Source organism: Atractosteus spatula, chromosome 2 (assembly GCF_055471065.1).
Source record: "Atractosteus spatula isolate fAtrSpa1 chromosome 2, fAtrSpa1.hap1, whole genome shotgun sequence".
Lineage (NCBI taxonomy): Eukaryota > Metazoa > Chordata > Actinopteri > Semionotiformes > Lepisosteidae > Atractosteus > Atractosteus spatula.
Genome location: NC_142707.1, coordinates 9,381,674 through 9,409,281, shown reverse-complemented (window position 1 = coordinate 9,409,281; position 27,608 = coordinate 9,381,674). Strand labels below are relative to the sequence as shown.

At 47.6% G+C, this 27,608-nt stretch overlaps 2 protein-coding genes across 3 annotated transcripts; both read left to right on the top strand.

Moving 5' to 3' along the window:
- The first annotated feature begins 4,386 nt into the window (after positions 1-4,386).
- LOC148839176 (pituitary homeobox 3-like) lies at positions 4,387-12,545 on the top strand. Its single transcript, XM_088938896.1, has 3 exons — positions 4,387-4,786; positions 10,754-10,992; positions 12,072-12,545. Exons 1-3 carry the CDS (start codon positions 4,705-4,707, stop codon positions 12,543-12,545), a joined length of 795 nt encoding a protein of 264 aa, XP_088795022.1. The 5' UTR covers positions 4,387-4,704.
- A 2,674-nt stretch (positions 12,546-15,219) lies between these two features.
- LOC148839175 (protein transport protein Sec24C) lies at positions 15,220-27,491 on the top strand. Of its 2 annotated transcripts, none has more exons than XM_088909086.1 (21): positions 15,220-15,581; positions 16,247-16,621; positions 17,843-17,928; positions 18,586-18,654; positions 19,269-19,380; positions 19,643-19,770; positions 19,894-20,038; positions 20,883-20,992; positions 21,793-21,905; positions 22,034-22,228; positions 23,196-23,289; positions 23,387-23,497; positions 23,669-23,836; positions 23,943-24,039; positions 24,118-24,266; positions 24,775-24,886; positions 25,126-25,247; positions 25,358-25,537; positions 26,173-26,370; positions 26,458-26,547; positions 26,711-27,491. In XM_088909086.1, exons 2-21 carry the CDS (start codon positions 16,300-16,302, stop codon positions 26,849-26,851), a joined length of 2,742 nt encoding a protein of 913 aa, XP_088765212.1. In that variant the 5' UTR covers positions 15,220-15,581; positions 16,247-16,299; the 3' UTR covers positions 26,852-27,491. The 2 variants fall into 2 exon arrangements, with proteins under 2 accessions (XP_088765212.1, XP_088765211.1); XM_088909085.1 differs by having other exon boundaries at positions 24,748-24,886.
- Positions 27,492-27,608: the final 117 nt, after the last annotated feature.

Below are 27,608 nucleotides of genomic sequence, written 5' to 3'. Positions count from 1 at the left end.
TCCATTTTTTGCGTGCAGTTCAATTTCTTATGTGAGCTGATTTCATAACCTGTGTGCGCACAGCTTAGGGGGAACATTGGTCTCAAGTCTCATTCAAATCAAATCAAATCAAAGTTTATTTATCAAATGCACAACAATACAGCGTGCAGCAGTAGTTGCTGGCAATGAAATGTCTTTATTTTATAAATTTTTTTAACATCACTTTATTAACCCTTTACAATTTCTTGCATTAGGAATTTGTCTTTCCGCATACCCCAGCTCACTCTCCATGAGACACACAGACAGGGAGGGAAGCCCGGGGTCAGAGCACAGGGTCAGCCATTGTACAGCACCCCTGGAGCAGTTGGGGTGAAGGGCCTTGCTCAGGGACCCAACGGAGTAGGATTCCTCTGCCAGCTGTGGGATTTGAACCGGCAACCTTCCAGCCACAGGCGCAGATCCTTAGCCACAGAGCCACCGCTCTGCCCACCATCCTACACCAGGGGTGAAGTCGAGGAGTGAATGCAGAGGCCAGGGGCCTGGACATGTCAACACGCAGAAGAGGCCACAGTGCCGAGCACGCCTCGGCCCCCCGAGCAGGCAGCACAGTCACACTCTCCGGCGTGGCTCTCAACAGAATGAGACAATTAGTCAGGCTTTGCGATTTCAGGCAGGGTTCGTGGGATGTAGCTGTCTGCGCTGCTTGATCTTGCGCTCATAAAAGAAGCTTAAAACGTTATGTCGAAGGCAGTTGAACAAGACCATTTTCTGGCACGCTGCAAACAGAATGTGCCTGCGGGTGACTGGAGGGGCTGCAAGCCGGAGCTGTGCGCCGTGCGCCGTGCAGGGCTGTGCCGGAGTGACTCAGTGAAAACTCCTGGGGGGAGGCGAGCGTATCACCTGTATGTTGAGGGCTCTGGGAAGGGCTCCTGGAGACGGGCCAGCTCTCTCCCACAGCAGCCTTTGATCCAGCGCCGCTCCTTCCCTTGGCCTTTCTCTTCCTCAACGTCTGTCTCATCGCTTGACAGGCTGGGCCCCCGAGCAGCGGCGCGACTCACGCTGCTGGGGCGCCGAGCGCTTCGGCTCCGCTCTCTCTCTCTCTCTGCCCCGCGCGCGCGCGCCCAGCGCCGGGCTGCAGCTGGCTCGGGGGCGCGCGTGCTTGTGCGTCGGGGCGAGCGCGAGGCTGCGCACGCCGGAGCCGGTGCGTGCGTTCGCGCACATGGGCCTGCTGTTAGCATCCGTAAGACAAACGCCAAAGCTTCTGTTCGATGCAGGGCTGAATCTAAGGCCATTTTAATACCCTAGTTAACTTAGAATCGGTGTTCGCGCTAAACACGTTAGATTGCGCCTGTGTGGAGAAAGAGGCGCAAGCGACTTGAAAGTCACAATACGTCCCAGATAGCACGTTTAAACAACTCTGTTATGTTGATTAAAACCCTTACCAATTGCCTCAAACTAAAATTAAAGAGTTCGATTATATGAATCCCTTCCTGTGGATTAGACTTTATGCAGCTCGTACCCTTCCTAAAGGCTACATACCGTACTAAAACAATTATACTTCTCCAAAAGGTCAATGCGTTTTCGTGAGAAACCAAACCCAACGTCTAAAACCCAAATTTACCCTAAGCATAAACCTATTACTAAAATCTCTAAACCAAAGACATAAAACCAACGTGTCTTTGACAAATGTTATGAACATCTGTTATGAACATTTGTCAAATGTCAAATTTTATGAACAAAAGACAGTTCTGAACACTCCTATGTGAGTTTTTTTGTCTTTTGAAGCAAATATCAGAAAAGGCTATGAATGTTGTTTTAACATCTTAGGCAGCCGACAAAAAGCATGAAGCAGGCTAATTCAAAAGAAAGCAACAGCAGGCTAAATTGAGTTAAAAAGCAGCAACGCGCCAGCCTCCGGATAAGAATCTGTGACAAAACTTGCAGGAAAATACTTCATTCACTGATAAAAACTTTCATTCGGAGTTTGATTCACTGCCGCAGGGTGAAAATGACCTCAGTGAGCGGTTGACAAGCTGACACAACCCAGCCGGCTTCAGCGAGCAGCAGGGACCCGCGAGCCACCCCGTGCTCGTGAAGGCGAGGCCCCGCGACGCGCTCGGGAGCACCGCGCGCGCCGCAGAACCCAGGCTCGGAGAGTGGGGGCAAAAAAAAAACATTTTTAACCGGGGCAGGCTTCCCTGGCAGTGTGGTAGTAATTAAATACGGATTAGTACGAGGAGATGTGTTGTAACCCAAGACACGCAGAAACAGATCGTGAGAACTCCGAGCCCGCAACAGAAAGAGATGCAGCCTTCGCACACATCAGGAGCAGTGATGTCCACTTCAGAATAATATGGTCATTTTCTTTTTGCGTCTGTCCTCTCCCTCTTATTGTTGCATACACGCCATGAGCGTGGCGGGAGTCTACCATTAGCAGCGAAAAGCAGGCGTGAGGGAGTCTTTGTCCTCGGGGTGAGCAGGGAGGGGACCTCCGGTTTGACGGGTTGAAACGCGGGCTGCCTCGCGGAGAGCGGAGCGGCGAGGAAGAACAGGGCCGCCTGCGAGCGCGAGCTCGAGCGCGAGCGCAGGGTGGGGGCGCCGGTGACGGGACCCGGCCGCTCGCTCTGCCCGGGCCGCGCTCCTCGCGCGCAAATCCGCCGGCCGTTCAAGCCCCGACAGACACCGACACGTCTCCGGCTGAAGCCCTCCCGTGTGAGCGCAACCACTTCAGCGTTGGGAGACTTGAAATGGGGGGGGCTGCTGCGGCGTCACGTCTAGTCCTTCTCACGAGAGCAGCGCTAGGGATTTGATCAATTTGATGTGCTTTTAAGCACCGGGGGGTTACCTCGCCGATTTCAAACGGTATTCCAGTACGGTGGAAGACATTGCTCCGCGAGTCTGTCGAAGGTGACCGAAAATGGCTGGCTGTCTTTCTTCAAGCGCGTTTCATTAGGTTTGAGGCGATAACTGTCGAGCACCATGTGAAGACAGGATCCTTATGGGCCTAACCGCAAAAACCTCACAGGGAAGGCGGATATTTGGGCTTGTTTTATTTAACATAGTTCTGGAGAAGATTTTAAAAATAATTGGGCCCCGATTTTGCGATTTATGACAAAGCTTTGGATAGTTTGCTTATGGAAAAGTCGTTTATTGCATGCGTTTTTTGTCATATTGTACAAGGAGATACTATTATTAACCCCCTTAACCTCCCACAAACAAATTGACAACACCAGTTTGCCTTTCGAACAAGAAGACCACGATTTTTCAGTCACAAATCCACAAATTACACTACACCATATAGCCCTCACCTACTGTGATTAAGAGTTAAACCTGCTTTTAAATAGCGTTTTCAACCCGAAGGACCCGTACAGCTGTTACACATACTGTATGAGGGGCCCTACTTCATCCACCACTGAAAAACCCCACCCACCCGGGTGTCCCACGCCAGCGGCCCTTCTCCACGCCAGACCAGGGCGCCGAGAGAGGAGACTTCGCCAGCTGCATTATGGGAGAAACAGGAAGGGCAGATTCTGCAGGCACTCAGAGGAACTGAACCAAGACACTGGGATTCCATTTTCCTTGTATAATTGTCCAGCGATTTAATTTATTGGGTATTTTGCCAGAAACAATTTGGGTGAAGCCCACAGCTCCTGAGTACAAGAGCAGAGTCCCATCTGGTTTTCAAACCCACAGCCACTGAGTTATCAGTCATATGGAATAGCTCTTGCGAACAGTACAGGGGTACAGGGGGCATCTTCTATGACAAAGCAGGACCTCAGCTTAACCTCCTGTAGCACAGGGTCCCCGGCCACGATGGTGCAGTGTTTTCGTGATGAATAAAGGGAAATACTGGATATGATATGGTCACCTCATCCCTCTGTACCAAGGCGACTCTTTGACTTGGTGCTTTTGAGAAACTGGCATTAAAAAAACAACAACACAAGTGCTAACATAATTAAGAAACACTGGTGAATTCAAATAGGATTTTTATAGAAAAGGCTCGCACAAAATATGAAATGTTTTTATTTTTCAGTTTGGCGGTTTTATGCCAGCTAAAACATCACTGTGTTCGCGTACATCACTGTGTAACGAGAAGCTTTCTCATTGTAGGTGCTTTCAGGTCATATTCTGCGAAAGGTGAATTTTTAATCTTCATCATCACTCTCCTTCTTTGTACCGAGCCTCGGCCAGCCGTGCCGTGACGTTTCCAGATTAGGGACAGGGAGTTTCCCTCCTGTGCGCTCTCGCCGAACCAATCCCCAGAGCTGGCATTCCAGTTTGGCAAAGCGTCAGTCAATGCTAGGTCCGACCACCCCGCCCCCTTTCCAGGCTGTGTGCCGCGAGAGATTCCTCCTGTCTTCGGGGTGTGTTTCGGTTTTACCGAACCCCGGCTCGGGTGCGGAGCTCAGAGCAGCGATTCTGAGGGCGAGCTGGGTAGACGAGTCGCGCCGGACGAGACGTTCCGACACCTGGCGGCTGCTCGCGGCTCGTAACCGGTGACCCGCGTGTGTTCCTCATAGGAACCTTAGGGAAGTTTCCAAATATCTCTCTTTTTAAAGTGCCGTCACCTCTTTCCCTATTCATTGGCTTCACGCACGGGGACGGGATCGCTTCTGCTTCACGAATTCCGTGTCAGGTTAAAAAAAAAAAACAAAACGTCAACACAGACTGTATTTTGGATATTCATTTGATTGGTAGTTAGCATCGTTATCTTTTTTTTTTACGATGGCTGCTGTGAGTCTGGCGGAGAATGATGTCGCTGTGGACTTGAGGGATTTATCTGGTATCCCCACTGCTAAAAACGGAGGTAAGGTAAAACAATTCCTTCTGTGTTCAGAACAACACTAGACACTAGCCGCGGGTCTGGGAAAGACATCTAATACATAAAAGAGGAAAACCGCGTCATATGCATGGCTTTTACACGGCGATAGCATTAATACTTGCATGTGTCTCTCTATACGTGCGTAGAGTAAGACGATTTTGATTTTTTCAAAATCCATTATTTAAGTTTGCAGGCACTTTGAGCGTAACATGAACGCAAAGCACTTGCACAACAAAGCCGAGTTCTGTAAGTAGGCGCAGAACTAACCTCCCACACGCGAGCCGTATCCTCTCAAACCTCTTTAATTGCAAAAAAGTTCAAAACTGCTTTCGTCCACTGTGCTAGAGGCTTAGAAACGCTGATGGATGATCGTTTCGTAATTAAAAAATAGCCATGACCATTCTGTTAATACGGATTTTCATACTTTTGTGAACATTTTAGTTTCCTGAAAGCAAAAGTGCATTTTAGCTTCTTTTGGATCATTGATTATACGTGGTTCATGTAAAAAAAACGTGTTATATACCAAATACCAAATAAAAAGACCGATCGATCTTAGTCGAGTGTTGTTGGCCGATTCAAGTTCAGAGTTTAAAGATTTTCAATACAGAAATAACAAACAGAACTAGTAACCTCACTATGGGTTACTACAACAGCAGCAACAACAACTAATACCACTACTACTCATAGTAATAATAATAATAATAATAATAATAATAATAATAATAAATGACAAACGAAAGATGCATGTACACCTCAGTCTGGATCGCTGTCCTTGACAGAAGAGACAACAATAAAAAAATCGATTACGCTCGCGATATTAATGTAAAACTGCGTGCGGTTTTTTTTTTTTGGTTTAAAAGAAGGTGAGTCGGACATTGTTATCGTTCCGCAATTTTTCTGCAGAGGTTCCCAGTTTGGAGTCTGGGACCGAGCCACCCTGCGCAGGGTGCTCTCGGAGCGTGTTTGCTCTCTGGGTGGGAATCTCTCCAGCACCGGGTTCTGCAATGCTGCACGTGAATGGTGGAGCGTCTGCCCAGGTTCCAAGAGCTGCCGAACTGGTCCGACTCGAATATTATTCCCTTTCCCTCTCCTTCGCAGGCACAAACCTTCTGTAGGAATCATGGCCAAGAGAGAAGTGCGCGACGCGTTGTGTTATTGAGCGTTACTTTTTCAAGCCCTCGGTGCCGATTCTGCGTTGTGCGCCTCGCATCAATCAATCAATCAAAGTTTATTTATCAAATGCACAACAATACAGTAGTTGCTGGCAATGATATGTCTTGGCATGGAGATTTGAAGGATACTGGGTAAGGCAGATCAAACGCCGAAAATGTTCGGTTATTGTTATTTCGAGGCGCGGCGTGTTAAAAGTAATGTCGTAAGGAAAGGATTATACAATGGCAATTAAGAAACCGATTACTCTGTGTATGTTTTTAACACAGTTCTTGGTTACCAAAAATAACACCACCAATACATCTACACAGTAAGATCCATCAACATAACAACCCTTAACAACAGTAAGAACTGCCGGGTACAATGACAAATACCAGCGGTTTTAGAAGAGACTCAAAGCAGTGTACACCTACACACATTTGAAATAACCCCCCCCAAAAAAGAAGGAAAAACAGCACCTTGACTCAGTAAAAACGCGAGTTAAGTTAAATTAGGAGCTGTATTAAATGTTGTAATTTGTATTAAGGGGTGGTAATTGGGATTAATTGGTATTAAAGGTTGTAGTGAAAAGAGGTCTGTTGGCGAGGCATCGAATCCCAGAAGAGGGTTTCAGAGCCGGCGCTGAGCGGGACCGGAACCTGCCAGATTTAAGAAGGGCTCCGAAACTTTCAATCTCGGATCGCGTTTTTGGCCTATAGTCGCGTAGTCGCAAGAAATGTCCGTAAATAACCTGGAATCAGACCCGTGGAGGATTGTATCCATAAGCAGGAGAAGTTCACAAGCGACTCTAAATTTCACAGGGGAGCCGGTGCGATTTGTGCTGACGCTGAGGGCTTCATCACACAGGGCCAGGATCTCCGGTCGCAACAACGAATACAATTTGACTGTGGCGTATAATTCTTCTTCTTATTTTGCATTTTTTTTAAGTTAAATTCATACGCATAATTCAGGCTGGATTCAAACGCGCAAGAAAATGTCGCGGTTGAAGGCCAGGCTCGCCACAACAATGGGGTTTTGTCACCATCTTTTAACACGCGTGCAAATAAATTTAATCTTTTTCTTTTTAAACACGTTGGCCTCGTTTTAACGCAAGGTGACCGCGTGTCCGCCGTGGACAAATAATGCAAAAAAAAAAGACCCTCAGAACGTATTGCTGTATATTAGATATAGTGTGCAACTTTAAATTATAATAATGCTATCGGGCTGTTGTCAGATGCGTGTTTCTGTCCTTGGTACCGAGTAATAGATAGTTTGAATCCTCCACATTGTGCGCCCACGACTGACCAGGTTACAAGATCGAAATGTTACCGAAGAAAAGAAAAAGAATATAAAATGGGTAACAAATTGATCATTACTGCATTCAATATATTTATCTTCATAAAAAAAATAAACGCAGTTTGGATCCTGTCCCATCAGTATTGTTATCTTTGAAAAAAAATGGCCAATCATTTTTATTTTAAGCTACTGTGTTAATGCTGACATACAATATATCTGAAATGTATCTTTTTTTGGACACCGCAGGAGAAATTTGTTTCAAATGAAAAAACAACAGTATTCTCATTAAACAGAAAGCTCTCTCTGGTCCACACCAAATTAATTCCTTGCCTGGATATAGTTCTCTCCCTGAAGCAGCTGTAACTTAAAAAAGAAAAACTATTAAAAATCATTATTATAGTGTTGTTATCTACATGGCATGCTGGATCTTTAATTTGTTATTATTAAGATAACAACCTAAATAATATTCTGCAATAACTTTTTTATAAGGCCCATAATGGACCATTTCTCGGTGAAAAAAGAAAACTATCAGGGATAAACGTTAATTTTTTCTAAATGGTCACTTGTTCAGTTTTGACAATACTCCTATTTCGGTAGATCGTGTGGTAAATTAATTGTTTAAAATTGCATGCGGCTACTTAAAAACGAAACTTCCAATATCAGTGCCTGAAAGGGGCGGGGGGGGGGGGGCATGAAACCCTATATTTAGAAGAAGATTTCAGACCTTCAGGCCTACAGTAACGTGCAGAATAGAATCACGATTAAGTGTTTAAAATTAAGTGTATTGCAAAAGACCACAAACCCGTCTGAATGTTTTATTATAACACTGCACTGTGTGTACAAGAATGAGTGTTAAAATAAAAACAAACATTTAAAGGTAATTTAGTATCGTCTTTAAGTCTTGATTTACGGCACACCATTTAGCACTTGGTCTTTGAAACGGGCGAACAGAGTTACTGTAAGTTTAAATGACAGCTTTTAAATAATTTTGTCAGTTCTTGTTAGACATGTAGAGACGTATTTCTGAAGTATTTCTCCGTTTGCTTTTCGTATTCATAACACAAACTTCTCTTTCCACACTACTCTAAATTATAGTCTACAACGACCAGAAAAGAATGCCGTTTACTTTCATTGTATTTTTATTACATAGTTTAGTATTTTTTTCGTACAGCAATCATTAATTCTTCTTCTTAATTCGGTCATTTACTAAATCCTCTTGTGATGTATGTTATAACTGAAACAGCCCCGTAAATCAATCGTAGCAAAGTCGACTATTCTACGGAGATGTGGGTCTGGTCCTCATGTATATTCGGCGGATATTAAAAAGTAAAAGACAGCAGATGAAAAGAAAGGGGGCTCGCTGATTAAATGCTTCTGTCTGAAATGCGCCTCGTTAGGTTCGGTAATTATTTAAGTTGTGCTTTACTCTGCAACGTGCTGGCGAGGAAGTTGCTGGAGATGAGCTCTAATAAAGGTATTTACACACCAAGCCGCGTTTCCTGATACACATGTATTATCACCCTCCCTTACAGCTATTTTCTCTAATTATGTGAAAAAATCCACAGACTACGCCCCCTTTCCTGCTTTTTTAACAAACGAGCCCAACTGATTTATTTTTTTGTCTGTGGTAGAGACTGTACACCTTAGCCGCAGTACAGTAGCGCCAACAGCAAAAAGTCCAAGTTTTATTCCGCGGCGTTTAGTAAAACCGAAGTTAACCTAATACCGGCAGGAAGAAAATTTCAATTTCGATACGTGAGAGATAGCAAACTATTTCTGTAGATAACCGAAACTTCGAGAGTATGGAATGCTGGAGAAGTGCAACATTTAATATTAATTTATCTTTTTTATCGTTCCCTTAGAAACGAGCGAGATCTGGGACGTCTCGCATTTTTTGTGGGGGAACTCTTGAACACGCTTTCGGGATCTCGCACGTTTTTCGTTTCGTTTGCGGGTTCAGAAACGTATTTTACTTCCGTTTGCTACAAATAAAATATTATTTTGATCTCGGGCTTGGAATGGACGGATTTTTACAAGTCCGTTTTTACGCCAGTCTGATAAAACTTAATATCATTACTTTATGTCTTATTTCTAAAAAAACTTTCTCGAACCATGCGTTACGATCGTATTTTCTGTTCTTTCTGACAGGAATGGCCAGACCTGGAACTTTTTCAGTTAAAAAAAAAACACCTTGAAATAATAGTTTTATTGTGCTATGAAGGGTCATTAAACGCATTTTAACAATAAAATAAACCAGTCTGTTGCGCTTTGATTCTTTCCATCGAGGGTTTGTTAAACAAGCGTACAGTATAAAGCGCATTTTCCCGTCACGCGCTGCTCTGGCCTGTTGGTCGGTAGGCCTTCGGGAAGCCTCCGAAGGATGACCACAAAAACAACGCGAAGAACAACAATTACCACCGTAATTACAATCGGAACGGCCCTTTATTATTTTAAGAAACTTCCTCCGACTCGTGATGTCGACTAGAGTTCCTGGGACCGCCGTGCTGAGGTTGGGGTTCAGTAATACTCGGGAGACAGGAAAGTACGCAGCGCCGGTCCGATTTTGCCGCTTTCCGCTGTGCGCTCTGCGGCCGTTGTTTTAAAGCGTTAGCCCGAAGTGACCTTGTCGACGAGGAGTCCTGCGCAGGCACCGGTTTCATCGCAGAGATGTTTCCTCGTCAAGCAGGACGCCCTTTTCGTGTCAGGCAACCCAACTGTGTCCAATAAATGCGTGACTTGACCAAATCCGTTGTTACTTAATGTTCTGTTTCTCATCTGTTGCATTTGGATCCTAATGTATTGAAATAAAATTGATAATAGGAGGGGAAATATGAACAATACAGGGCCATAAAACTCAAGGCACCTGTAGGCAGGACAGGAACTAAACGATTACCCGTTGCAACTAGGCAATAAACAGGCACATGTTGCTATAGCAACCCAGATACATAACTAGTACAGGAACCAAATAATTAGTCTCTAAAGGAACCACAGTTACCACAGTTGTATCAGCTCTCTTATCCCAGAAAATGACTTAGACTTATAAAGAATATTTTAGTTTGAGCATTCTAGCCTGTGTGGTAGCTAGTAGTTAATTGACCCAAGGGTCTCATCCAGAGGGGATCTGTGACATTATTCAAAGTCCTCAGAGCATTAAAAAACCAAGAACAGAAGGCAGTTCTTTACACAAAGGGGGGTGGGTGTCTGGAACGCGCTGCCCAGCCATGCTGTTGAAGCCTAAACCCTGGCTTCTCTCAGGACACAGCTGGATGAGATCCTCCAGTCAGGACAGCAGGCAGATCTTTACACAAAGAGGGGTGAGGGTGTGGTACGAGCTGCCCAGCCTTGTTGCTGAAGCTGATACCCTGGCTTCTTTGAAGAATAGGTTAGTGGAGACCTTTGGATCAATCACCTGCTAGCTGCCAAACAGGCGAGAATGGTGGCACCGTCCTCCTTCCTCGGGTTTGTGACCTGCCTTGTGCTCTAACGTTCCCGCCTGTCGCTCTCCAGCCGCGGCCGTGGGCAGCCTGCGGGTCCGCTTGGGCTCGGAGTCCAGCAGCGAGGAGGCGCTGGGCCCCGCGCTCTCCGGCGCCGCCCGGCTGGAGAGGAAGCAGCGGCGCCAGCGGACCCACTTCACCAGCCAGCAGCTGCAGGAGCTGGAGGCCACCTTCCAGCGGAACCGCTACCCGGACCTGAGCATCCGCGAGGAGATCGCCAGCTGGACCAACCTGACCGAGCCCCGCGTGCGGGTGAGCCAGCCAGCCAGCCCCAACCACGGCAGCCTGCTTCTGCAAGGAGCAAAAACCTTCTCGAATCGCGCGAGCTGCCTGTCCCAACGCGAGCCGTCAGCTCACTCGGGTGCTCCCTTCCCCATCAGGAGACGCCGTTGCAACCTGAAAGGCCAACGAGACGTCCGTGCTCTCGCAGAGCCACTCTTTCAGTTTTCAGTCCCCGGGGAAGGGAGTCCTGCAGGTCTGGCAGCTGTTCTTGGCAGCTGGTTGACTTTAAACCAAGCACTCGATTTGATCTGTTATTCCAATCTTAAGTCCATCTAAACAATTCAATTTAGAGATAGGACTAACGCCAAAGGACACCAGGGCTTTCGATGACTGGAGTTGCCCATCCCAGCTCATACATTTGAATGTCTATTGTTATTAACTTATCTGGCTGATGCTTTTATCCAAATTTACCGATTTATACATCAGGGGATTATACTGGATAGATTTGAGTGACGAACGTTGCTCACAGCTACAACAACAGTGCCTCGCTCAGGTTTTGAGCCTACAGACGTTAATTTTCCAAGACCAGAGTCCCTATCCTCTCCTGCCCTAGGGGGAATAAACCCTTTGGATTTAAAATTGGCTGTCGTTAAGTGAAAGGCTACCCTACAAACTGTGGTTCCATACAGGACACATCACCACAGGGCACCAGTGAGTTTCTTGAACAGTATTGATAGATAAGACTGAAATTTCTATCTTGCATATTAATATTGTTGCCAAGGACTGCACAGCTGCATGGACACAGGCACGGTGTGTCAGAGGGAGAAGATTGCAGCTGACAGCTGTAGGAAAGCAGGTTGGCTGGGTAGTACAAGCACCTCTTCTCTCCCCACACACAAAAAGCACTGGAATTGTCCAGTTTCCTCCAGTACTTTAGTTCTCAAGACAACCCCAGAAAGACTCAACCTTCTGCATGACAGTCTGCGTCTGACCCTGCACGGTGTCACACTTTAATGAGAGGGTTTCTGGTTCCTCGTTGGTGTTGGGGGGGTCCTTTCTTCCTCCCAGGGCTTCATGGTCTCGTCTTCTCTCCCTGTGTGTCTCTCCAGGTGTGGTTCAAGAACCGGCGAGCCAAATGGCGCAAGAAAGAGCGCCACATGCCCGCAGACATGTGCAAGGCAGGCCTGGGACCACCGCTAGGGGGGCTGCTCTCCCCGTATGAGGATGTGTACTCGGGGTACCCCTCTTATGGCAGCTGGGGACCCAAAGCGCTGCCCCCCAAAGGGGGGTACCCTTTCTTCAGCCCTGTCGGCCACCTGAGCCCATCTCCGCAACCACCCCCCTCCCTCTCCGCAGTGCCACTGATGCCAGCTTCCGTCCCGTCCAGTCTGGACCCCCTTAGCAGCCCCCCAGCTGTGTCCTCGCCCTCTTACTGCCCTTCCCAGCCCCACTTCCTCCTCAGGGAGACCTGCCTGTCTGACCCACGGTTCCGATCCAAACAGCCTGGCTCAGCCTTTTCCTATGGGCCGATTCCCAGCCCCAGCTCGGGGCACTGCGAGTACGGTATGGACCGGCCTGTCTAACCCTGACCTGCTCCGGGAGGCACAGAGATGAGAAACGGTGAAAACAAACATGTAGGCGCACATGAAGGAATTTAGATGACTTGCTGTATGTGCCGCTAAATGAATGTAAAAATCACTTGTTTTGAGTCCAAAAACAAGATTCTGTCATACTTTTTCCATTGAGTCCTGCAGGGACTGGTGCTGTGTACAAGCTGATGACAGCTCAGTTACTAGAAACAGTATGGCAGCTGAGAGGAACCTCTTTTTATATCTTTCCCGATTTCCCGGGATTTCATTCGGTTTAGATGGAGTATGTGCCACTATTCAGAGCACAGAGGGTCTCCGCCCTCCATTCTCACCATTCAGGGACATCTAAGTGAGAAAATATGTGCTGCTCTAGCTGTGTAGCTCAGTACTCCACCTCCACCTCTCTCTCTCTTTCTCCTCCACTCTCTCTGCTGACAAGCAGAGCATGGCTGCTACTGAAGGACGCACAGTTACCAGAGCCAGAGCTTCAGCAATCCCACAAAGTGTACAAACGAAGACTTGGCCTGTCTAGCTAGTTTGGCTGCAGACAGCTAAGTGAACCAAGGATCTCATCCAGCTGTTTCCTGAAAGGCCGGGTAGCCCGTTCCAGACTCCCACCACCCCTTGTGTAACGTGACGAATATGAAGGAAGGCAGACTTCACACAGATCACACAGCCAGCGCTGTAGAGGTGAAACGTGCCCACCAGCAGAGCTCAGCTTTTCACTGTCCCACATTATGTCCCAAATTAAGTAACTACGCAGTGAGTTCCTGCACTGGACTCTATAAGCCATACGGATTAGGTGATTTGCATTTGTAGCTTGTTTTTCATGGTCTGAACACTGTACATTAGTTAATGTCCACAGATCTGAGCAACAGCCTGGATTCATCTACAGCTCAACAGGGGGCTGGGCTTGGACAGGTTCTACTTCAGCAAAGGAAAGACTGAAAAAGGACCATCACTGCCTTAAAATTTCATCATAGACAGAAATCCCTACTTGGAAAGCATTCATACATTCATTTAGTATTAATGAATGGTTTCGGCGGCAAAAAAACCCAACATCCTGCTGACATACTTATGCAGATCAATGCCAGCTCAACTCAGGACTGAAAGGTTTAAACAGGTTACCATGTCAGGAGTTCAACACGCGACTCAGTACTAATCCCAGCAGAAACTGGGTTGATTGAAGCACAATATTCTTCAATACTGAAGAGCTGCATGGTTTAATTATCTTGCTGTTAAGCTCTTGACTAGAGATTGTACCATTTTCTGAAGATAAAGCTAACTTAGAAAATTTCAAGACCAAAGACTAACCAAAAAACACAGCAGTGTTTGGAATGTCTTTACATTGTTTTGTACATTCAAGAAAACAAATGTGCCTGAAACAATTTCTAATTTTGGAATCTCAAGGGAATAAAGAAAAGTTGTTGTTTTTTTACCTCATCACCCATTAAAATACCCTGCATGCCTTCCTGTGAGTGCTCTGCCAGTTTGGCTGGGGGGGTGCCCAGCTCTTCAGCGAGATGTAGTCTCAGTCACTCTGGGACTGGGGGCTGGGTGCCCACCCCCCAAAAAAAACAATGGACATCTGGAAACATTGTGTCCATGGTACAGGAAACAACAGCAATCTTTTCTTCAACTGATCCATCCTCTCAATGAAAAGCTTTATTGAGTGCTTGCAATGCAGCTTCTACTGTATGTGTCTTAAGTAGAAAGTGACATTATTTATTAGTGTTATACTGTATATTTCTATTTTCTTTTATACTTTTATATTTAATGCTGGTCGGGGGCATTCTTCTTCTTGAACTTGCTGTCCTGAAAGTTCAAGAGCCCCTGACGTGGAGAGGTTTGTAAGGGAAAAATATCAAACCGGCCAATGTCTTCGCTCAGAGGGTTTAGAGGAAAACTGGGTAGGAGTGGGAGGTATGGGGGGGGGGGGGGGGTATTTTCGTATATAAATGCAGAGAATCGTCCAGGCAGGGCCAGTGGCTGAATGCACCATCCTGACTCATTCTGCTGAGGGCTGTCTGTCCAGATTTTTGAATGTGCATCAAACTTACTTGGGCAGTATCCAAGGTGCTGTATAAAATATATGTATTTGACTCTTGTTTCTTTGTTACCAAAAGACTGTGTTTTGATAAATTACAATAAAACAGAACAAGTTAATATAAGTCTTTGTGAAATGACTGTTTGAAAAATGGAAAACGTGTGGGTTTTCTCCCGGAGCTCCGGTTTCCTTCCACAGTCCAAAGACATACTGGTAGCTTAGTTGTCTTCTGGGAAAACTGGCACTGGTGTGAGGGTGGGTCTGTGTCAGTGTCAGTGTTCATTCCAGGATGCATCCTGCCTTGAGCCTATTGCCTGCCGGCATAGGCTTCAGCTCCCCTAGGATACTCATCAATTTCCCTACGGGATTAATAAAGTATTATCTATCTATACTGTAATAGATAAAGGGGCGAGAAAATGGACGGGTGGATTATATGACCAACCCAAGGATCAAGATACCTCTACTTTTTGTGATTAAATATGTCTAAAACAACGTGGGGCTTAATGGTTTTTTTTTTTAATTTCTAAGTGGAGGAAGTTCACGTGTAAGAAAGATTCACTAGTCAAGCATCTCAAACTGCGGACCCCAGCGCGCGATGACCAAGTATCGCGGGGGCTCGCCGCGGCGGCGTGACGTCACGGAGTCGACAGCTGCTCCTGAGCCTGGTCGGCCGGTGTGTTTCAGCGTTAGCGCGTTTCTAGTAGTATCATATCAAGACCGGTTTTGTATTAAACATAAAAATTGAGACATTTAGTATACAGACAGAAAAAACATATGCTGGAATTGCTACATGTTCATACGAACAACATATATACATATATCAATACCCTACAGATGGGTTTCAGGCGTCATCTGTGCAGTGCACAAGCAATGACGGAGGCACTGTCCAGCGACGATGTGCGGACAAGAAGACGGGGTATATTTTAAAACAGGATGCCAGTGACTCTTGCGGTGGGGACGCTGCGATTCGCACGAAGCGGAAGGTAAGGTGCTTAGACATTGGAATTCGTGTTGTTGTCGTTAATGCTGCATGGGTTACTATAATGTTGTTGTTGGCGAAGGTGTAATAGAAATTAGCGATCTGTCTGAGGACTGGCATGCTGACGTTTTTATGGTCTGTTTATATGCTATCAGATCTTCTGTTTCATATAGCCAGCTGGTAATTTAAACATTCCTGTTTCAAGTGAAAATTTAAAAGCGAGGGAATACCACATTTTCCTAACGAAAAATGAACGAAACCCTCAGAATAAGCTGGCCGTGTACAGTATTTACTGTCTGTTTTAATTTAGCAGTGCTGTTTTAAATGTTTTATGAGGTTGAGACTGAATACGCACAAGCTGAGATAAAGTAGCCCTGAGTACAGGTACTGTATGTCCAAACGAGAAGGCCAATTCAACAGTCAGGTGTAGACCTATGCACTGTAGTGTAGTTACATCTTATAAGGACAATTTACCAAGCCCAGCTGATGTTTGTCTTTGTCATGCTCTGAAAAGCATTTGGTAAGGCATTTTTAGGCTATTTTTTTCTGTGTAGTAACTGTCAATTACTGTCGTTGTAGTTTGTTTTCTGCCTTATTATTACTGTTCCCTGATTGCTGACATATATTCTTGCAGGTCTCCCTCTCTCACTGGCTTGTGTGTCATTGCAGACCAGCTGTCATCATTGTAGACGTCAACCAATCGCAACACGCCTCAGGGGACGATGCACATCCCAGCAGCCAATCAAAGCCATGTGGACAGTCCGACCTGGCCCCGCCCACAGGGCCACAGCACCTGGCCTGCTCCTGTTAGCAGGGACCGGACACCAGCGACCTACTGTCCAGTCGGAGGGCTGGAGAAAGTCTCTGCCCCTGCAGGATCAGGAGCCCCTCCCCGTTTAGTTTTTACAGACTGTCCAGCCTCCTCAACCCCTCCCACCTTCCCCACTGGGCCAGGGTTAGAGGGGCCCCAGTCCTGGGGGAATCTTCCCAGTACTGACCTCCCACCACAGCTCGGCCTGCCTGCTGAGCCCAGTCTCCCCAACGGTGAGTGGACTGAAGCAGCCTGTGTCCTTCATCTGTCTGCTGCAGATCAGTCCTGTGAGGGTTGCCAAGTAACCCTAGGTCAGCGGTGTCCTTTGCCTCTACCTTAAAACACATCAGCATGTAAACTGGCTGCTAAATGCTTAATAACCTGTTGGCAGCATTAATGTAAGTGTGCATTATTGTTATATGAAAATAAACCGATGGTATCTTGAATATTTTGCAATTGCATGACGTGCATTTGAATCTTAGGCATTTTTCCTGTTTTATATAGACATTTCCTGAACATAACAGTAAAGCTGATCTGCTGTTCAGGCCAGGAAATGTTGGGTGACAAAAGAGAATAAACCAGTTGAGTACTTCCACCTAGTGTACATCCGAATTTTGTTGTGGAATTTGAACTCTGTGCAATGGTGGCATGTATGAGCAGCGTGGCGGTGCAGTGGCTAATATTGCTGCCTTGCATCACTGGGGACCTGGGTGCAGTTCCGGACCTGGGGTGCTGTCTGAGTGGAGTTTGCATGTTCTCCCTGTGTTCAGGTGGGTTTCCTCCCACAGTCCAAAGACGCACTGGTAGGTAAATTGGCTTCTGGGAAAACCGGCCCTGGTTTGTGTGTGTGTCTTTGTGTGTCCTGTGACGGAATGGTATCCGGAGTGTATCCTGCATTCTCTACGTTAATTAGAGGGATAACCTCCGGTTCCCCGTGACCCTGTATTTGATAAAGCAGTAAGAAAACGGATGGATGGATGTCATGTCATTTACCAAATCGCTTTATACCATACGGTGTCGCAAGAAGCCGGAGCCTACCCAGCAAGCAACGAGCACAAGGCGGGGTACACCCTGGACAGGGGGCCAGTCCATCACAGGGCAGGTGCAAGCCAATCATACAGGGGGACAATTTGAAGACCATGGTAAAGGCCGAGGGGGGGAATTTGGCCCGGACACTGGGATAACTCCCTACTCTTCTCGAGAAATGCCGGGGGATCTTTAATGACCACTGAGAGTCAGGACCTCGCTTTAACGTCTCATGGATGGATGACATATAAGGTATAATATAATGTTGCCTCAGAATGGCTGATTGATCAAGGACAATTTGGCAACTCTGCTCCTCTTTGTCCTCTAAACCTCCTGGCTTTGCTCGAGAGAAAAACTTGAGAAAACCTCAATCTAAAACTTTAGAATTTCTCGTCGGCCAGCCGTTTAGCTTTGTTTCTGTTTTCCAGGCATGTCTGACTCGTGCGAGCCGAGCCCCTTCCCATCCTGCCACGCTGTCACTCGGCCACCACCAGGGGGCAGCAGCACAGAGCAGGTGAGGCACGATCAAGCAGAAGAGAAGCAGTTGGACAGTTTTGCTTACAATCATGTCCTGCAAAGAAAAGATTGGTTTAAACATATAGTTTAAAATAATCAAAATATTATAAAACAGAAAATAGCTTAGAAATAAAAAAAACATTTTCGAGACTACAAAAATTCATCCTGGTGGGGGCTGCACACTGGTGGTGGAGGGGAGTCCCCATTAGCTGTGAAGCGCTTTGAGTGGAGTGTCCAGAAAAGCGCTATATAAGTGTAAGCAAGTATTATTATAACTGTTTTCATCTCATTGTGACAATCTAAAGAAATACTGGTAGGTTGATTTACTTCTGGGAAAACTGGCCCTGGTGTGAGTGTGTCTGTGTTTTGTGACTGTGTGTGTGCGATGGGCAGGTGTCTCCCGCCTTGTGCCCATTTTTTGCTGAGATAGACTCCAACTCCCCTGCGACCCTTTCCTAGCGAATTAGAAGATAGATGGATGAATGGATGATGAACTTAGTAAATTAACGTAGATGACTTTGGAACTGTGTATCTCCACTGCCATTTTCCACTCATTATCTCTCTTCCTCTTTCCTTCTCTCTCTAATTCCTATTCCCCCCCACCCTCGTTCCCCATTCCCCGTGTCTCTCGCTCCCCGTCTCCTGTCTCTCCCAGGCGGGCCGAGCTCAGAGCCCCAGGGCGCAGTCTCGCTACGGGCTGGACCCCCGGCTGATCCCCAGTGCGGTGAGTCCGTGGCCGCTCCCCATCCTACAGACACACTCAAGGGAGGCACAGTCTTTGTAACAAGATTAAAGTCTTAAAAGCAGGCTGGGCTAATTGATGCTTTTTCTAACAACTCCCGGGTGGATGTTTTTCATTTACTTCCCTGTGAAGCTGTTGAACAACATTGTTCCGTCCTTCCTGGCACGACAGATAAACTGGATTTCCAGTAAAGGAACAGGTAAAGGTTTATTCCAAGCTGAATGGAAAAGAAAAGAGATGCAACATTTTGGCTGTGGAGACTTCTTAACCCTTCTTAACTGCCGGTTTCCCTCTCCCCCTCACTCCTGGAGAAGGCTTTACAGCAGAAACGCTGTGTCTCTTTTCTTTTCCTGTCAGCATGGAATAAACCTTTACCTGTTCCTCTGAAGCCTGTGCAAACTGACACAGCTTCCTGTCTGGATTTCCAGTATCCCCCTTAAATACAGTGAAAAATCATTTGTCCGCCTCCTGAGCCGCCCTGACCTCCAGTCTTAGCTGCTGTTGAATAGGTCGGAACAGGATGAGAAGGAAGACGTCTTGGGATGCGAGGGAAGATGTTAGCCGTCCCCTAAATCTTTCTCTCTCTCTGCCTCCAGGTAAAGGTGATAGAAGATGACCGAGGTGAGTGGGCAGGGCAGGTGTTTGTCTCGGACACCAGCGGGCAGCTCCCACCCCTGTCCAGCACTGAGTGCACCGTGGAGGACAGAGGTGCGATGGGCTGAGTCCCCAATGTCTCCCTGTTTCCTCTCCCTAGCTGTGCCTCTGTCCCCTCCTTTTCTCCTCCCTTTCAGCCTTTCTCTCCCTCTGCCCTCCGATTTAAGCCCCCCAGTGTAATGTCCTGGCTCCCTGCACACTCTCTCCCCTTCCCTTCCTCCCCTGCCAGATGTAGGACATTCAGCTGGAACTTGTCACTCTTCGGGGCCTCTCTCGGTCTTGACCTCTTTCTCACCCTCGCTCTGTCTCTCTCCAGGTAACGCCAGTCCGCGCTTCATCCGCTGTACCTCCTACTCGTTTCCCTGTGACGGAGGGGCTGCCCAAAGCTGCCACCTGCCCCTGGGGGCAGTCGTTACCCCCCTCGCGAGGCTGGGGCCCGGAGAGGTCAGAGGGCACAGTGTCTGTCCGTGCAGCCTTGTCGTTGGGGTTTCTGTTGTGCTCATTCGCCTGCATGCCAGTGCTTTGCTCTCTCGTGTTTCCCTCTGCTGATCGCGTGGTTCTCCACAGCGCCCCCTGCCTGTGGTGATGCGTGGTGCAGAGACTGGCTGCGTGCTGAGCTGTGGGGGGTGTGGATCCTCCATGTGTCCCTTCATGACCTGGCAGGACAGCGGGCAGAGATTCCACTGCCCCTTCTGTGGGCACATCACTGAGGGTCAGCACACACATGATGTTGTTACTGGTATTACCGTTATTATTGTGACACAAGATATGTCAAATTTTATACATACCTGTCTCGAAGCACTTGAGAACCAGAAGTAAGCGAGTTTTGATTGTACTGATTACATTTCTCATTTGTCAGTTGTTGCCCTCTTCTCTTTTGGCATCTTTCGTCTTCTCTTTTGAAATGTATCAAAACCACTTCCCCTCATTACCTCCTCTCTTACTTATTTTATTGTCCCAGATGGGAAATTTCCTTTGCTGGCAGGTAAAGATATAACACAATACACACTACTTTTAACACATGAACCAGTTAACAGATAAGAGGCATACATGTATGACAAGAAAAATGATAAATAAATACAAGTAAATGAAGTTAGATACGCAGTCAGTTGTCTGAATTGAGCAGGTTCATAGCTGAGGGAATAAAAGATGAGTTAGTTCTTTCGCTCTTGAATCAGTCTAAATAGATGTCCGGATGGATCACGACAGTTAGCGATCATATTGGCCTGCTGCGCTATTTGCTTGATGAAAACATCCGAAAGCTCTACCTGTTGTGCACCAGTCATTTTGCTGGCTACCTTAACAATCCTGCTCAGTCTGTTTTTATTGCGTGTATTAAGGTTCCCAAACCAGGCGTCTGCAGTGAATGTTAGGACAGATTCAGTGAGAGTTATATAGAATAAGGTAATTGTTGTAGCTCATGCGTTAAGAGAGCAAAGTTTTCTTAGGAAGAACAATCGCTGTTGGCTTTGTAATCAGCAACAGTGCTAAGATATTTGTAGCTGTTGACAATTTCAGTGTCATGCTCCTCTCTCCTCCTCCTCGCTCCCTTTCAGTGCCCTGGCAGAACTACCAGCCCACAGACAGGGGGGGTCGCAGGGTGGATTCAGAGCTGCACCCTGAGCTGTGCCGAGGCTCTTATGAAATTCTGGAGAAGCACACGCAGGTAGGCTTCATGCAGCACACACCTGTGAGCTGAAGGCTGAGCCACATGAGAGGGAGGTAGGATGCTCTGACCTGAGCCTCACCCTGAAGTCATCCGCTCATTACTAGAGAGCCACCGGCAGAATGTGGGTCCTGTCTAAGGAGCATGGTGTGCTAGGTGGTACTACACTCCGAGGGGTCCATCACAGGGCCACAGTTAACCTAGCCAGCAAATCCTAGCAAGGTCAGTGAAAACCCTACCCAACAAAACCCAAGCAAACCTGGGGAGAGCATGCAAACTCCACACAGAAGGTGCCCCAGACCAGAATGGAACCCAGAACTCGAGGGTTTTGAGCCAGCAGCACTAATCGCCCCGCCACAGTCTTGCCAGTGCTAATCCACACTATCTAAAAAACATGGGACTGTGTTTAACCAATCAGTATGGGTGTTTACTCCTCCAGTCTTAAAGGGCCTGAATCCAGCAGGTGTGATAAGTCGGTTTCAATCAGCCACGGAAAAAGAGCCTTATGAAAGTAAGCTAATGATTAGTTCAGGTGGGTAGCTGCGTCAGCATGCGTAGGCTGCGAAGGAACAAGTAATAGGTTTATTCCATGCTGAAAAGAGAAGAAAGAAAACAACGTTTCGGCTGTGGAGCCTTCTTTGGTTGTTCACAGCTGAAATGTTGTGTTTTCTTTCTTCTCTTTTCAGCGTGGAATAAAATAATGATTAGTTCACTTCTGTCATTAGGAACAGATGTGGACTAGAACTCCACCAGGTCACATGGGTGCTGCCCAACGATGAATGACTTCTCTCTGTCTGCAGAGGGAGTGTCCTGGTCTGCTGTTGGCTGTGGATGTGTCTGGTCAGGCAGTGAGGGGGGGGCAACTGGCTCTCGTCTGCCATCAGCTCCGCGCTCTCCTTGCCTCTCTGAGCAGGTAACACAAACAAGCACAGGCACAGACAGTTCCACTTTGGAGCCTTTTGGAAAAGCAAAGTTGCCAAATGAGTGACTGCTTCTGACAAAAGGATTGCTCCCACCCCCTTCTTTTTTGATGTTTTGAAGGGATTATACCAGCTTGGGCAAGTCAGCTCTGAGAGTGGGAGTGGTCACGTACGACAGAAGTCTCCACCTTTACAACCTTAGCCCCGCCCTGTCCCGCCCCCACATGCTGGTTGTCACGGAAACAGAAGATCTGGAACTACCTGTGTGGGAGGGGCTACTGGTCTCACTGGAAGACGGCAGAGACGCCATTGACTGGTAAAAAAGAATATTGAGAGAGTTAGGGATGGGCACATAACTACAGTTTTACACATGCTATTCAAACAGTAAGTGATTAAGACTTAAAAAACAGGTGACGTCTTAACCAGTAATTAGTACAATGAGGCAACTCACAACTGGCAACCCACTGAAATTCAGCAGGTGTGAGCCTGGTCAGTACCTGGATGGGAGACCTCCTGGGAAAAACTAAGGTTGCTGCTGGAAGAGGTGTTAGTGGGGCCAGCAGGGGGCGCTCACCCTGCGGTCCATGTGGGTCCTAATGCCCCAGTATAGCGATGGGGACACTATACTGTAAACAGGCGCCGTCCTTCGGATGAGATGTAAAACCGAGGTCCTGACTCTCTGTGGTTATTAAAAACCCTAGGGCGTTTCTCGAAAAGAGTAGGGGTGTAACCCCGGCGTCCTGGCCACATTTCCCCTTGGCTCTTACCAATCATGGCCTCCTAATAATCCCCATTTATGAACTGGCTTTATTACTCTGCTCTCCTCCCCACTTATAGCTGGTGTGTGGGGAGCGTTCTGGCGCACTATGGCTGCATACTATGGTTACATCATCCAGGTGGATGCAGCACACTGGTGGTGGTGGAGGGGAGTCCCCATTACCTGTAAAGCACTTTGAGTGCAGTGTCCAGAAAAGTGTTATATAAGTGTAAGCAATTATTATTATATTTATGTCATAATGTATCATTACATTACTGGTATGTAGAGCTGAATAACATTTCAAAGGCACACTTTGGGATAAACAGATTAGAATAAAGAAGATACCTGTTGCACTAAAATACCAGAGCTTTCGATTGTAATCAAGAGCAAATTATTACTGTAGATACCATTAACAACATGATTTTGTGTCATGATTTTTCTTCTGCTACTAACCGTTTTTCTTTCTGTCTGAGCCCCCTCAGTCTGCTCTGCAGTGAGTCTTACTGTTGTGTGTGTGCGTGTGCAGTGTTCTGGAGCAGATCCCCAGACTGTTTGTGGACGCAGAGGACACCCCTGTATCACAGGACCTGCCTCTGCGCTCTGCCCTGAAGATCTTTAAGGTCAGTTACTGGGTGCTGCCAGCATGCATGGAGAAATGCACAGTCTGGCTGTCACATGCAGCCATTTTCAATTCCTCTCCATCTTTATGCACTCCAGGCAGCTGGTTGTCCAGGAAAGGTGCTGGTCTTCCACACAGCTCCCCCTAGTGACGGGAAGGTGAACTGCAGCAGTGGCCCCTCTGGATTCTTTAGCTCCAGCAAAACGAAGGTGACCCAGCTCTCGGTGTGAATGGAAAGTCTGCATGTGCTTCCATATGCGAGTTTGCATATGAATCCAACTTTGCATCTGTGCAACGAAACCGAAGTGGAAATGGAACTGTTTGTGATCGGATGGTGCCTCCCCTGCTCTTCTGACATGTCTCCCTCCTCTTGCCGACAGTCCCCCTTCCAGCCCCCAGAACCCTGCGGCTCATTGGCTCGGGAGTGTGTGGCTCAGGGCTGCAGTCTACACCTCTTCCTGTTCTCCCAGCAGGCTGTGGGAGGGACCTGGGCAGGACACGGTCCCTCCTTGACTGGGGGCAGGGTCTACAACTATGAATGCTTTCAGGTTAGGTTCTGATGGGCTGTAGCAGGGCTCGAACAGCAGAACTGACAGCAATAAAGATTCCCCATCTCTGTCTCTCCGTGTCTGCTTCCCTCTTTCTCTCGCTCAGGGAGAGGCCGACGCGGAGCGGTTCGGCAGTGACTTGAGGAGGTGCGTGGAGGCAGAAACAGGCTACAGGGCTGAGCTCAGGGTCTCTGTAAGCAAAGGTATAGGATCCTCAAGGAGCCATAGCAGGACAGTTATGCGTGTTTGTTACAATAAATGATCCCACCCTGTTGTTGCAGGTCTGCGGGTGTCTGGATGCTTTGGGGCATTCTCCCCGGGCCCTGATCCAGCTGTCATCTCCCTGGCGGCTATTGACTGGCACACCGCCCTGGCAGTTCAGTTTATGCATCACAGCTCATTGGACGAGCACAGGGGCGTGGCCATGCAGGTGAGCACGGATTGGCTGTTTCCTGCTGGTTGCGGTCCCAGTTGCTTTTCCGAGTAAGGGTGCATGAGACAAATACTTACCGAGTGCAAACATGTGGAGCTAAGTGACAATGACTGTGCATGACATAGTTTTTTAAAAAATGTCCCTTTCTCTGTTACTGGTTCCAAGTCTCTCTGTGTCTGACTACTTGACAGAATCAGATATTAGTGGGCTTGATGCAAGGATTCTGATTTAAAAAAACAAACAAACAGTGAAACGTACTAGAGGGCACAAGTAGAAGTTACTTTAAGGTGTATTTAAAACCTGAGGCACGTCTTTACCCAAAGGCTTGTAGGAGTGTGGAACAAGTTACCCAGCCTTGTAATTGTGGTTTCTTTCAAGAAAAGGCTGGATAAATTAACTGCTGGCTACTAAATAGGCTGGATGGGCTGAACGGCCACCTTGTTTCTACTATTGTAATGTTCTTCAAATCTTTTGACAGATGCGCTTGTCTTACACTTCCTCCCAGGGAGAGAGGAGGACCAGGGTCCACAGCCTGGGCCTGCGCTGCTCCCGCCACCTAGTGGACACATTCCGTAACAGCCAGGCCGAGACGCTGCTGAGCTTCTACTGCAAGAGAGGTGCGATCTGGTTTCTCAATCCCCCTTTCTGTATTGGTCATTTGTGTTTCTCTTTTCTGCCATTTTGACATGTTTTTCTTTCTCTTCGATTTTATTCCTTGAATATTTTCCCCCCTAGATGTTCTCATTGCAGTCATTTTACCCCTTTACTGTTGCTTTAATGCAGCTCTGATCAGTGTGCCTGTGTACTGCATGTCTAAGTGTACTCTCCTAGGCTGATCTGTGTGTCTGTCCGCAAGCTTACTGCGCCGTGCTGGACAGGCCTCTCCAGGCTGTGAGAGACGAACTGGTCACTGAGCTTACAGAGGCCCTGGCCTGCTACCGGCAGCACTGCTCCTCCACTGCACTCACACATGGACAGGTGGGAGAGGGGGGCACGGCCAGAGAGACAGAACAACTGCTTGCATATAGTGTGCGTCTTAATGCTGTGCACCTATTCATCCTGTCCTTTTGTGTGTGTGTGTGTGTTAGCTGGTGCTGCCCCAGTGTCTGAAGGCCCTCCCAGTCTATGTGAACAGTCTACGCAAGAGTGAGGTCCTGTTGCCTGGACAGGGCAGCTCCGTGCCACAACGACTGCAGCTGCGTGGCCAACTAGTCGCCATGGACCCGACCCACACTGCTGCTTACTTCTATCCTGAGCTCCTCCCACTGGTGAGACAGGCCACACCGGGGGCAAACTGCAAACGAAGGCGCGGGCCTTCTGTGTGGAGCGTGCATGGTCTCTCCTTGGCCATGGGGGTTTCCTCCCTCGATACAAAGACACAGTATGGCTAAATTGTTCCCCGTGTGTGTGCCTCCAATGGACTGACGGTTATTGACAATGGATGGTACTTCTTTGAAAGCAGTCCGGAAAAGTGGAACAATGTGCATCTACATCCACTTGTCGGATTAAAAGATTTTTCTAGAACCGCTTCCTTCTTTCATCTCGGCGTTCGGACACCACTGGTGAATTCTGTACGCCTGCATGAAGCTGCAAAAACCTGCTCATAAGTTCTAATAGCAACCAAGACAGCAGGAAAGGGTGTCCAATCCTGCAATTTTGCATTCCTACTCGGCCATTAGGTGCCCAATTCTACTAATTTATTGGCTTAATTGGGCCAATTTAACAGCGATTCGTATGGTGCTAGTGACTTGGGGAGACCTATACAACCTGCACTGCAGCTGTCACGTACCAGGACAGAACACCCCTGCAGCAGGTCCTCTTGACTGACGACTGGCGTCTGTCTGCATCTGTCTCTCCCTGTGCCCCACTCTCTCTGAAACAGCGATTCTCTCCCTGTGCCCAGCCCCTGTGCGAGCAGTCTGTTGGCGATGGTGCCCCTGCAGCAGCAGTGCGTTGCTCAGGGAGCAGTCTGGACTCACGGGGGCTGTACCTGGCCCACAGCTCCCTGGCCCTGCTGCTCTGGGTGGGGCAGCACGTCCCGCTGTCTGTCCTCTCCCACCTCTTCAATGCCAGCTCCTTCAGCCAGCTGCCCTGTGGAGAGGTCAGGAGCCGACACCGCCGCCCGCTTTGAAGAAACATTTCCTTGATTTGGAATTTGTAGTGAAACCCGGTCTTGTCTCTTCTGCAGTGCTGCCTACCCACCCTGGACAACCCCTTGTCCCTGCGCGTGAGGGCAGTAATCGAAACCCTGAGGTCATGCACAGCCTTCACCCTGAAGGTGGGTGCCACGATGGTACTCTCAATGCCACATCCTTGATTACACCTACACTGGCATCATCTGTGTATCTACCGACCCACGCAAACCAAATAAAAAACAGGAAACTGATGGCCACCAGTCAAACAAGCAGTGTTTTTGCTAACAGGCCTGTTTGTGTGTCCAGCTGCAGGTGGTGAAGCAGGGAGACCACAGTGAGGAGGCTCTCCAGCACCTGCTGGTGGAGGACAAGAGCCCGAATGGCGGGGCGTCGTACCCCGACTTCCTGTATCACGTGCACATCAACTCCTTGCAGCTGCTGGCATGAACGTCAGCTGTCTCTTCCTCTTCCATTTTGCAGTTCAGAAGAAATCAAACAGCCAACTTGCAGTCCAACCTAGTGCATGATTTGGCACAAGCTCCTTATTTCTTTGTTCATCTATTGGTTATTTTAAGGAGGGGGTTGCACTGGAATGAATGTAAGGCTCATTTTACCAGCACAGCCATGCTTTCTCTTACTAAATGTTCTGTACAAACATCGCTCACTGTTCATCCCCTAAACCAGGGCTCTAAAATTAAGCTGCTGGTGATTGGGGGGGGCAGTGTCTCTTTTGTTCTGAGCTCTCCTTTTCATTACTTGGGAAATTGTAATACTTTTATCTAGGCCCAGCAACATCTAGGCCCTGCAACTGGAATGAAGGGTTTGGGAACCAACTGGAACTGGAAACATCTAGGCCCTGCAAGTGGAATGTGCGGTTTGTCAAATCTGAGGAAATAACCCTATTAAAGGAGAACTCATGATGAGTCAGAAACCACAAGGGCAGGCAGAAAAGCCTCCCAGTTTGAGTCTGAGACCCCTCCCCTCTCTCCTCCTGTCTGCCCCACCACATCTCGCTCTGTTGTTGGAGCAATTCCCCCTCACTGGCTTCTTCATTTCTTCTCTGAAAATAAAACGTTTTCTGGGAACAGACACTGCTGTGTGTCGTCATTGCGTGACAGAAAAATGCCAAAAACAAGAAGTGGTGTTTTTTAGAATCCGAACACCGGTCTGTTTAGCTACATGTTCATATACAGCACAGAGGCTG

Bases quoted from the DNA above. Each gene is read 5' to 3' on its own strand.
- LOC148839176 (XM_088938896.1), top strand. From the start codon at position 4,705: ATGGCTGCTGTGAGTCTGGCGGAGAATGATGTCGCTGTGGACTTGAGG. The intron at 4,787-10,753 runs GTAAGGTAAAAC...GTCGCTCTCCAG, and splicing joins CCCCACTGCTAAAAACGGAG to CCGCGGCCGTGGGCAGCCTG. The intron at 10,993-12,071 runs GTGAGCCAGCCA...GTGTCTCTCCAG, and splicing joins TGACCGAGCCCCGCGTGCGG to GTGTGGTTCAAGAACCGGCG.
- LOC148839175 (XM_088909085.1), top strand. From the start codon at position 16,300: ATGCACATCCCAGCAGCCAATCAAAGCCATGTGGACAGTCCGACCTGG. The intron at 19,381-19,642 runs GTGCGATGGGCT...GTCTCTCTCCAG, and splicing joins GTGCACCGTGGAGGACAGAG to GTAACGCCAGTCCGCGCTTC. The intron at 23,290-23,386 runs GTCAGTTACTGG...TATGCACTCCAG, and splicing joins CTGCCCTGAAGATCTTTAAG to GCAGCTGGTTGTCCAGGAAA.